Source organism: Tupaia chinensis, unplaced genomic scaffold, assembly GCF_000334495.1.
Source record: "Tupaia chinensis unplaced genomic scaffold, TupChi_1.0 Scaffold000332_1, whole genome shotgun sequence".
In the NCBI taxonomy this organism is placed as follows: domain Eukaryota; kingdom Metazoa; phylum Chordata; class Mammalia; order Scandentia; family Tupaiidae; genus Tupaia; species Tupaia belangeri.
The window spans coordinates 1,380,583-1,392,154 of record NW_006159826.1 but is presented as its reverse complement, the minus strand read 5'-3'; the positions used below and the strand labels follow the sequence as shown (position 1 = coordinate 1,392,154).

Genomic DNA, 11,572 nt, shown 5'->3' with positions numbered 1-11,572 from the left:
CGGCCGGCTGCTCCTGTCCCTCAGGTGGCCCTGCCCTGTAGGAGAGGCCCCGCGTCCCTCCTCTCAGCCCAACTGCCTGCCAGGGCGCGCGTCTACTCACATGGGTGTGCTCTCCTCGGCATGGTGGCCAGGGGGCCGGACCACAGCAAAGCCATTCTGCGGGTGACAGTGGTGGGACAGAGTGACCAAGATGTGTTACACCCAAGAGGTGGCCACAAACCGACTTTCAGAACCACAGTAGGACCCGGTCTTCCCAGGAACCTGGGCCCCACAGACACAGGGCGGTATGAAGGGCCAGCAGAGCCTTCAAAGGCGGCAAGGACCCTCCTTTTTAAAGAGACCGACTGGTTATTAGAAGTTCCTGGTGAAATCAGCCGACATGGCCTGGGGCCGTCCGTGGGAGGGCACTCCTGGCCCCCCTGCACCCGGCCAGGGGCTGTTGGCTCTGGGCTGACGGGGGCTGGTTTGTGGCCTACTGTGACATCGCTGTTATCACACAGACTGGTTCCTGGGGGTGGAAGCCACATAAACCCACAGCTCCCTGAAACGCAGAAGCAGCCGTGTGCCCCAACCTCTGACGCTATGGGGTGCCTGTGGCACCCCACTCTTGCAGCTGCAGTGAGAGCACCGGGGACTACTGCTGGGTCCCCGGGACTGGGAGTCAGGGGAGGGCAGGGGTTGAGGTCTGCACTAAAGCCCCTAGAGGCCAGCCGCTGCTGACCGGCATGCGGTGGGCAGTTGTGTCCCCCCGCCACAGGGACCAGCATCAGGATGGAAGGGCACTGTGAGGTGGAGAGGCAAGCTGACCCGGGGACCTCAGCCTTATGTGACCTCGACACTGGGTCCGCCTTCCTGCCCCTGCCGCCGGCCGCATGGGGCTCACAGTGCAGGCGCAGGTCCTGCAGCCCAGGGCCCCTCAGAGGTCTGCGCCTGCTCCCAAGCTCTGTCTTGTCCATCGTGTCGCCCACTGTGCAAATGCGGCCATGGCACCAGGGTGTCAAGTCTGTGGTGGGAGCTAGAGTGATGCTACCACACGGGGATGAGGGGGCTTCCCTAGGAATAGGCTGGGGAAGCAGGAAAATTTCCTAGATCCCTGTGCAAGCTCGGTGTGGCGAGGTCAAGGCATGGGAACAGTATGCGCCGGGGAGGAGCTGCACTCGGGAAAACCACTGGCGGCTGCACAGCCCAGGCCTCCCGCGCAGGTGGGGTGTCTGGAAAGCGTGCACCTGCCACCTGGGGCTGGAGCGCAACCAGGCCGTGACATGCTGTCCTGGTGAGGCAGGGGGACACTTGTGGTTTCGAATCATTGGTGGCTCTTTTGATAGTGCAAAAGGAGTCAGGGGTTGGGAGGTCTACACAGCTCAGTGCACCTGGCCTTCCCAACCCGTGCAGCGCGGACATCTTGCGGATGAGAGTCCAGCCAGGATCGGGGTGAGGACACGGAGGATGTGGCCGCGGGCACGGTTTCTGGTTCCGCACTGCAGCTCACCTTCCACAGACCACCAAGGCTCGATTTTGGTGTGCAAGACTGAATATCCACGATACTTCTCCCCTTCCCATCTCAGCTCCACAAGGCCAGGGGCTGCTCCCGACCTCAGGATGAGGCAGCAGGCATGTGTGGCCCTGCCTGCCGCCTCCGAGGGCAGACGTTGGCACTTGTGAAACATCTAGTTTGTGCAGTATGAATCCCTGGTGTGGCTAAAACGGTGGCACAGCACAAGTAAACAGAGCTGCTGGCGAGCTGTGCGGGGCTCATTTCCCCTCTGTTCTCACGAAGGTGGGAACGGTGAAGGCAGTGCTGAAAGGGCACTCAGGGTGGGCCGGTGCCGAGCCCCACCTCCCGGGCTCACTGACCTTCAGCTCCCCCGTGGCCACCTTGAAGACCAGCTCCACCACGCAGCCCACGGCCAGGCGGGCCGCTCCTGACGAGTGCACCTCGTTCCAGATGGTGTCGCTGTCCACCTGCGGGGCGACACTTCAGTGAGGGCTGCATCCCCGTCGCGGCCACCCACCCCCCCAGCCCCAAGAGCCCCAGGACCACCCAGGGTCCTGTCTGCTCTACCGGAGGACAGCCCACACCCAGACATGCTGAGCAAAACGGAGCAGCACAGAGCGAGTTCGCCAAACAGAACACTGCTGCGGGCGGCCCAGTGTATGCGGGCGGCAACAGTGACGCCCGGCCGCCTATGCCCTCTCCCTGCTTTTCAGCTCCACTGAAGCTCAGTGTGTTACTAACAGTGAGCGAAAGGAGGTCCAGAGGAACCTTCCCGTTACCACTCCATGCTGTGCCGAGCTACCTGGGAGCACTGAACCGGCAAGAGTGGGCACGCAGACCAGGAGCGTGGACCCCGCCTGGCTCTGCTCCGCCAGGGCAGACAGCGCTGCCCCTCTGCTGTTCCCACTGCAAACAAGCATGGGTATGGCAGTTTCCACGCGTGTCTGGGCTCCTGCACTCACTCACGCGCACCAGGTGTTCTCAGAAGCTCTGGCTAACGGGGAAAGAAGACGAGGGGGCGTGGGCAGCCCACTCTACAGGGCGGTCTTCAGAGGGAGCCAGGGGCGGGGCCAGGCTGTCCCCACGTGTGCCCCCCCACTCTAAGGTACTAGGTGTAACCTGGTCCCTTAGCCAGACGTGCTTGGGACTGGTGCTCTCCCTGGGGTCCGGATGCTGAGCCACGGCAGTGCACTCAGCCCTGGCACACAGCACGCCTAGCAGCATGGAGCCCGAGGGCTGAGCGGAGCCCGGGCAGGAGGCCCAGTGCACTCGCTCCTCCCTCCCCAACCCAGGCCGCCTCGGCCCAGGACTCCTGGTTCTGCCCACCATGAGGCCGGCGAGCCCAGGAAGACACTGCCATTCCGTGGGTGAGGGTGGGGGCTTTCCAGGCAGTCTCGGCGCTTTGCCACGCTGGGTGACTGGGTACTGCCAAGGGCCGAAGACATCCCTGATGCGGTATTCGGCCAGGATCACTCTTCTGTGACCGAACCACATTCTTTAAATGGTTCCCAACGTGAGAAGAATGTTCTCCACTTGGCCCACTCTCCAAAGCACTAACGTTCAGCTTCCGAGGAATGGCCTTGGGCCTACCTACAACTATGGCGACTTTCACTGAAGTGGCCACAAGGATAGATGCTTCTGGGCTGGTCAGAACGGATTCGCTAAAGCCCATGGTAGCAGCCCTCGGTGTCAATGGCAGGGAGAGAGCCCGTGGTGGCCTTGTGCCCTGGGAGTGGCAATCCTGGGCAGGCCAGGTCGAGGCTGCACAGAGGACAGAGGTACCATGGCTGTCTACTCAGACGCTCTCCCTCCTCCGTGATGTGCTGGGCTTCAGGCTCAGTGGACCGCACTGGCCTGCCTGAAGCTCTCGCCCTGCTCACGGGACGCCGAGGGCTGCTGGCCCAGCTGATCCCCTTCTGCATGACCCAGGGGCTCATGAACTCGCAGGACACTGCAGAGAGGGACAGCCAGCCCCAGCTCCACTGTGGGCCCCAGGCAACCCTTCCCCACTGGGACAGGCAGGACCGCCCTGCTGTGCCGGCTGCAGCCATCGCCATGGGCGGCCTGCATCCTGGCCCAGGAGACACCTGGTGAGGCTCTGGCTCAGAGTACAGCTGGACAGACCCTGCTTCCCTCAGGACAATGATGTGGTCGTGAGCCAGGGAGCGGAGCCTCAGGCAGAGGAGTGGAAAGGCAGGGGGAGGTGGGGACGGGCCTCAGGGCGGCTCTCCTGGGGAGCTGTGGCATGTCAGGGTGAGCGCTGCCTTCAGCCGTGGTTGGCGTGTCGGCCAGCTACTCAGCAGAGCCCTCTGCTAGCCGCTTGGGCAGCTTTTGCCTTTGTGCCCCGTGAGAGTGCGGGATGGTTGGCCTGCGGTGCCTCGGGGCTGCACTGGACGCTCAGGAGGAGAAGCTTGATCAGCTGGTCTGGGCCTGCACGTAGCTTTCACTGGCGAACCCTAAACGCTGCCTTGCACAGGCTGTTGGCTGCACAGCAGTACAAATCCAAATCTTTTTAAGTCTAGCCAAAAATTTGCCCCAAATTAAGAGATTGCAGCCTATTTACAATATAAAATAACCCAGGAGGGATGGTGGTGGGATGACTAAACACCGTTTATTCTCTTTCTGATGGGATAATTTTCAAAGCAGCGATTTCTGTAGATGCAGGAAGAAAACAATTCTGTTTCATTTCCATAACGGAATCCAGACCTCGGCTTCACCCTGTGATCTGCTGTCGCACCCTCGCACAGCAGTCCGGGCTATGTTGGAGCTGCCTGCCTGCCGCCTCCGCCCACCTCCCCGTGACCGTCCCCGGTGCCGAGGAACAGTGGGGCTGGCAGCCTGGCCCAGAGGCAGCCAGGAGGACCTCGTGCTACCACGAGGTTTTGATCGTGGCGACCGGGCCCACCGTGCACAGATGGAGGGTGGGTGCCCGAACTGGGAAGGCCTGACTCGTGCTCCCCCGTCCACTTAGGACACGCCTGCTCCAGAAAAGTCCGCGACATTGCGTGGCCCATGTGCAATGCAGCCTCCACACTGAGAGCTTCGTGGGCAGCTCAGATGGGGGCTGAGTGCAGGATAAGCAGCAGGCTCCCAAGGCCACTGCCCGCCCACCCGAGCAGGGTACATAGCCCCACAGCCCGGAATCCCGGCCACCGTCTGCAGCCAGATCTGCCTGTGCCAGAGGCCCATCCCCAGGGAATGGGGATGAGTCAGGCCCATGCCCGACTCAGCAATCAAACACGGCTCGTGTGGCCTTTGAAGCCGCACATGGGCAGCCCCGCCCTCCAGACCACATGGAAAACACCTGACAGCAATCACTGACTTGGGCGGCCAGGAGAGCTGCTGGGACCACTGGGCCCCGAGCAGCAGGGCCTTACTTGCACGTTAAAGAGATACTCACCCCAACGCCGCCACAGGGGAGCCTGACAAACGCAGAGGTCAGCGAGCCTGTGGGGGGGGAGGAGAAGAGGGGTCAGGGAGGCTCTGAGATGCTCGGGCTCTCCAAGGGCACTCTGCATCTGTGGGACACACATGACCTCCTCGGACCAAGGGCCATTGGTGCATCTCCAGCACCCAGTGCACAGCCAAGTCCTGGGGGCCGGGATGCACAGCTGTGAGTGCCTGCCTCCAGCCGTGCTCTGCCCCCCTGAAAGGCCTTTCTACAGCGAACCCCACTTCTGAGACGCCAGACCCTGGCTCCTGGGGAGAGCTGCCTGCAGCCCCAATGCTTTCAAGTCTCTTGGCTCTCGCAGCATGCTGGCCTTGGGCCAGGGAAGCAGCTTAGCTTCTGAACAGGAGTGCCGAGGCCTGCACACAGCGTGGACACCCCGTGGTCTGAGTGATGAAGCATTCCTCCCCCGTCTAGGAGCTGGGCCGGAGCACAGCCGGCTGAGGAACCACAGGACTGCGCAGCGGCCCTCTGGTCTGGCCAGGACGCAGTGGCTGTGACGCCCTCACTGCCTGCTCATGGCACTCCTGCCTGCCATCTGCCCTGTGATGGGCACTCCCAGGTGGGTCGTGCCTTCCCTCAGTGTGACCCGGTGCTGGCGACATACAGGTCACCAGCCTCCACCTGCCTTCTGCGAGGACAAGAAAGGCGTCAGGGCTAGGGCGGGGGACTCCACACGGCCAGCCACGGTGAGGTCGGGACCCAGGCACCTGGAAATCACCCTGGGTGTGTGTGTGTGCATGCCCAACATCCCAGAAGGGAAGACAGCATGGCCACCCTCCATGGGGGCTGAAACAGAGCCCCAACAGAGGTATCCCAGGCTCCACCATGGCCCTGGCTCCAGGTGGGGTTACCGACCAGCTGCCGCCTCGGGGGTGGGGGTGGTCTCTGCCCCGCTGTCCATAGCCCTGGCTCCTGCCGATGCTTCTGAGGCCCAGGCTCCCGGGTCCACTTGGCTCAGCAGGCTCCTGGACACAGCTTGGGCCCTCATGGGGCCCTGCCTGCTGCTGAGAGGCCCCACTCCTGCCTGCCGCAGACACTAGCCTGCTCTGGCTGCCTGTGCACCAGCCAGCTGGTGCCACAGAAGGGTGCAGGCCTGGATCCACGGGGGCCATGACTGATGCATGGCTGGATATGGCCAGCGAGCAATGCTGTTGTGGACGACAGCGACGCTCAGTCTCACGGTCTCGGGGAGGGTGACTCACGAGGAGGTTCACTGGGCTTGTGCCTGGTGAACCAGGACCAAGTGTGCGTCCCAGTGTCCCCTAGCCAGGCCCTGCATTGGGCCCAGACCTGAGGCTCAGGCCCTCCTGCTCTGTGGAGGCCACGGGTCTGCGGGGGCTGGAGGCTCAGGGCTCGCCCTCTTCGCCCCAGGAGAGCCGTGTCCACAACCCAAGGCTCGAAGGGCTGCTATGCCAGGGGGGTGCGAGGCAGGAGGGTGGCTCCGGCAGACTCTCCAGAAGGGCTCGTGCTTCTAGACACCTCCCAGAGAGAGGGAAAAAGACTTGCAGATGAGAGAGACCGCCGGGTGGGGGGCACGGGCGCCTGCTTGGGCTTGGCAGCTGCTCCAGTCTCACCCAGCATCCGAGGTGCTCGAGGGAGGCGTGCTGCGTCCAAACAGGTCTGGGCACAGGGCTGTTCGCGACGTGGCCTGCTCCTGCCTGGCTCCCCCAGAACTGAGCTGAGGGGGCAGCGGCCGGCAAGCCCCAGCCCTGCGCTCTCAGCAGGTCAGTACAGCCTAGACTGCCAGTCTCAGCGCTGACCCCGGCTTCCGAGGGTCGTGGCACCACTGGGGTCTCCCTGTGCGCTATCTGAAATGCTGGGCTCTCAGTGGCACCAGGGCCTGCTTCTCCTGGCCTTGGTGACACTTCCACATGGAGCCCGGGACACAGAACACATCGGTGACAGGCTTCTGGCTGGAGCCACGGGGCTGCTGACCCTTTCCCCAGAGGCTGGGCCATGCCTGCCCCGCTCTCCTGCATCTGCGGTGACGCGGGGCCCTGTCTGTGGAAGGGCCCGGCCGTGCAGGGAGGGTACACTGCACAGGGCCTGCCTGGCTGGACGCCATGGGACTGTGGGGGTGTAGGAGGCCACAGGCTGGTGGAGCAAGGCTACAGTGCGAACGGGAGCACAGGAAGTGCCGACGCCGCTGCCCAGTGTCCTAGCACCTACTGCCCACCCACTCCTTCTCACTGCCCGGGGAGGGGCGGCAGCCTAGGGCTGGGCTGAAACTGGCCTGACGGGGTCTCCCCAGCCCTGTGCTCCACTCTCGGCAGCATGGGGGTGCGCACGGCTCATCCTCAGTGACCACATGGCCTCACAGATGCACACTGTGCCTGCATGGGAGCAGCCACGAAAGCTCTGCGAGACTGGCTTTCTTCCCGGCTGTGGCCGATGGGGCCCACACCGATCACGTGGACCAGCACCGACACTTGGGTCTTGCTCGCCGTCCCCCAGCAGAGGCTGGGTCAGGGTGGGGAAGGGGTACGACGCTTCCCAGCACTCACGCAGAGCCCAGGCCCGGGGTCACAGAGCACGGAGCTTTCACCAGGGACCTGTTTCGTCAGTCCCGAGAAGTCCCTGCCCACTCAGAGCTAGGCCCCGGGGACTAGGATGTGGGCATAGTTACGTGCCAGGAAGGACCAGCCTGGCCTGTCTGCTCAAGCAGGTTGGGTGCTGGTGCCCACAGTGGGCAGGGGGCCTAGCCCTCTCTTGTAACCACTGCTGCTCCTCTGTGGAGCCTTCCTGCCCTGTCCCCTGGGCATCGCTGGCAGGGCTAGCTCGCGAGGGGCCCTACAGGCCAGGCCCTCACTCTGCTGCTGCCAGGCTGGGCCCGTCGTGCAGTGCCTCAGCTGCCACGGCCCAGACTCCCAGCCTAGAAGGCCGGAGCTGCCCCAGCTCCCAGCTCAGTTCAACGCGCTCATCGTGTGGCCATTCATCCCATCGGAGAGAACTCCGGGGCCTCCCCGTGTGGGGAGATGTCCAGGGGAAGGGAGCCGGCACAGTGTGCTCAGGCCCAGCGGGTCGTGTCGGCGGGATCTCAGGCCATCACCGACTGTGACTGCGCCCGACACCAGGCTGGTGGCAGCCGGGCTCCTGTCGGAATTTAAAGCCAGAACTCTGGAGCCGGGGAAGGCCGGACTAGGGCCCACAGCCATGTGTACACACCTGCAAAGATGCAGCCTAGCAGGAAGGAGATGGGACAGGGTGGTCCGCGACGCCACGGATGTGCATCAGACATGCACACGAAGCCACAGGCCATGCGCCAAGCCGGGCAACGGCGCGGTTGGTAGTGAGAGAAGCCCAAGTGTGCTGAAAGCTGCCGCAGGGAGGGTGGGCTGAGGGCGTGGGAAGCCATTCCAACACCGAGGCCAACTGATGGGGCGAGCGAGGGGTCTTCGCAGACAGCTGGCTGTGAGCCGAGGGGCAGGCCCCAGGGCCCAGCATGCCCGCAGGAAGCCCAACCCTGGGACTTGGGGTGGCCAACCACTGGCCCCTCGGAGGCAGGCCTCCACATGCTGACGATGGTGCAGGTGCCTGGCATTCTGCAGAGAAAGGGATGGGGTGGACGGAGCTGCTACCCTGTTCAGGCCGATTCCCAGACACGAGATCACCCAGCAGTTCCCAAGGCATGGGGCCTCCTGGCCAAGGTCTGCTCCCGCGGCAGCTGCCAAGGGCTACGTGGGAAGTGGTGGCGTTTCCTCTGAGGCCTGGAGAATCGCCTGCTTCTGCCGCCGTGCCCCGCCCTACCCTGGGCCACGGCTGGCTGGACCTTCAGACTCCCTTTCTTGGGTTCCGCAGGTGCTCTCCGCCCCTCCTGCCACAGCTCTGCAGGTCCTGCTGGGATGTGTAGGGCTCTGCCTGCACTGTGCCCCTGCCTGCCCCGCCTCTAGGCTGCCATGAGCCCTTGTGGAGGACACCTGCCTGGCAGCTAGCTGCTTCCTCATCTGCTGAGACCCCGTCCTCTCTGCCCGTCTCCCTGAGCCCACTCCACAAGCCCCGGGGAGGGGCCTGCGTACCGGGCGTCCCCACATGGCTCAGATACGGGCCATCTTTTGGGGTGCATGTACAGCCTAGGCACACGGAGCACAGCAGAGTACAGGCAGAGCTTCATCGTAAGCCCCTTGCTCACATGGGATAGCACCGCCCCCGGCCCAGGGGTCCTGGGGGATGTGCCCCTCCTGTGCATGCCTCAACCAGGGCGGCCAGGCAGACTTAGCTGTGTGGCTGTGTGAACGTGGGGTAAGATATGCTGTGAGGGGCGGAGCCTCGGCCGCACCACAGCTCGGGGTGTGCGTCAGGGCACCTGGGGACAGGCACCTAGCGAGGAGGACTCGGTCTCGGGCCTGCAGGCCTGCCCCATGCCTGGGTGGGCAATGTGGACCACTGTGGGGAGGGACCCAGGCAGCAGGCCCAGAGGGCGGGGTAGACGGGCAACAGTCCAAGAGGACCCGGAAGGCCCCTTTCTCCAGGAGAGCAGACCATGGGGATGGGGTCCATGCACAGGGACCAGAGGCCTCCATCATCCTCAACCCAGCCCCAGTCTAACTCTGCACAAGCCCCTGCCCTGGCCCAGCGTCTCTGCAGTGCTGGGTCTGGCAAGTGGGCAACACGGTGCCTGGCCTGGCCAGCAGTCCTCTTCCTTTCAGCCTGGGGAGCCCCGCAAAGTTGCCCACACCTGTTCCCCCGGCTGAACACCTTGTTTTCTGGAAAGGCCCGTCTTACTTCAGACAGCAGGGCTCCAGAAGCAGCACGCGTAGCCTGCCTTGGCCAGCCCGGTGTCCCCGCAGCCCCACCCTTCCCCCCCATCCCCGGGCACCTGTAACATCTGGGACTGAGGACGTCCTGGGCGAGCCAAGGTGCGTGGGGAAGGCGGTGAGGGGTGAGCGAGCGAAGAGATAAACGGGAAAATGAGCACGTGAGACTGAGTAACGGCATGAAGCCATGCCATGTGCAGCCCGTGTGGCTCGGTGCCCTGCACAGGCCTGGCACTGCGAGGATCCCTTCCTCCCTCCCTCAGCCTTCTGCAGTCTGGCCCGCAAGATGCAGAAACTAGCCAGGCCCAGCTGCCCTGCCTTGGACCACAGCCCAGAGCCTGTGATTGCCAGGCGCTTCTCGCTGCCTCCTTCAGGCAGACCTAGCTCCCCAAGGGCAGAGGCAGGGAGTTGAGGCAGGAACCCGATGGCTGGTGACTCATCTGGCTTGTGGTGGCTGGGGGGCTTGCAAGGAAATGACCTGAAAAGAAGCCCGTGGGCCCCATCCTAGGCCTGGGTTCCATGCCCAGAAAGCCCTCCAGGCCCTGCAGAGCTGACCTGAGTCCAACAGACCCTGCTGCAGATCCCTTTGCGGGGACTGTCACACCTCCCGGTAGGGGTGTCAGAGCGCCCTGGGGCCCGGCTCTGCCACGGCCTCTCGTGCGCCCACTCCTGTGGGGCTGCTGCCGGACCAGCAGCCAGTGCCTCCCTTCTGCCCCAGTGCCGACGCCCGAGGCCGGCGTGCTCTCCATGGGGCTCTGTGCCATGGCCTGCCGAGCCTAAGGCTGAAACCAAACGACCCCGGAGCACAGGAGTGAGGCCGGGCCATGCGGGGGCAGCGGAGCTCTGACAACCTCTAGGATCTACTCCAGATTCGTCCAAACCAGCAGTTCTTAGCCTACCTCCTGGACATGCTGGCCTCACAGCACGCACGCGTAGAAAAACAAGGGCTCATTGACAGAGCTCAGTGAGGCCTTCTCTGCTGGCCCCTTCACCTCACGACGGGGCAGGGACAGCATGGACAAGGCTGCCCCTGCCCTGCTGGCCGCACAGAGCCTGGGGGCGATACGTATCCCACAGCTGTCCAGCCAGGGGCCAGGGTCTGGAGACACCCCCTTGGCAACTTTGAAGCCAACACGGGAGGAAAGGAAGGTCTCGAAATACCTAGAAGTTTCTTACTGTCCAGTTTCTGCCTGTTGAGGGGGTTGGTGCCGTAGAGGAGGGTGTGGGCCTCTGAGTGCACGGTCTGCAGCTCCTCCAGGGTGGCCTTGCGTCCCCGAATGCACTGCGGGAGAGACACGGAGTCACACTGGGCACCGCGGCCTTGGTGACTGCGGACGGTCGTTGCCTCTGGACCTGCCCAGAGGAAACTCGGTTTGATATCAAGGATGAGATTACTGTGTTATTGCAAAAGAAAAAGGGAACCCCACCCCGCACAATGTTTAAAATGCTCGCATACTACTTTGGAGGGTGTACACTTTAATTATGGCTCTGGAAAGCTCTGGAAGAGATTCCAGCCTCAGGGTAATGTGACCCCTCACTGTGGCCAGATGCTCGGGCCTTCCTCCTGCCACGGTCTGGGCAGATCATGGAGGTGGCCTGCCAAGGGCGGGCAGGAAGAGGCGCTCCGCTCGTGTTTGGGGAGCCAGAACCCCTAACTCCATGGAGCTGCCTCCCCCATAAGCTGAGGAGGCTGAAAGCTGAGCCATCATGCCGGCCCCCTTGGGACAGCCTGCATTCACACCACGATTCCTGGGTTATTTCCAGATTCCCCCGGAAATTCCCAGTAAAGTGACTACCACTGTCGGGCTGTGCTATCATGGCCCTTTGAGAGTGACGGCTGGCCCTCATCCCAGGCGCACGGGGTCGCCGCGG

General features: G+C 63.5%; 1 protein-coding gene across 1 annotated transcript in view; it reads right to left on the bottom strand.

The window, feature by feature from the left end:
• Positions 1-11,572, bottom strand: part of HDAC4 (histone deacetylase 4) — a 318,469-nt gene that overhangs the window by 36,657 nt on the left and 270,240 nt on the right. The window contains exons 18-21 of the mRNA XM_027773229.1: positions 10,877-10,982; positions 4,896-4,942; positions 1,855-1,962; positions 101-156 (exon numbers count right to left, since the gene is read on the bottom strand). Of these exons, the coding sequence (XP_027629030.1) occupies positions 101-156; positions 1,855-1,962; positions 4,896-4,942; positions 10,877-10,982 (317 nt within the window). The remainder of the gene's footprint in view (positions 1-100; positions 157-1,854; positions 1,963-4,895; positions 4,943-10,876; positions 10,983-11,572) is intronic.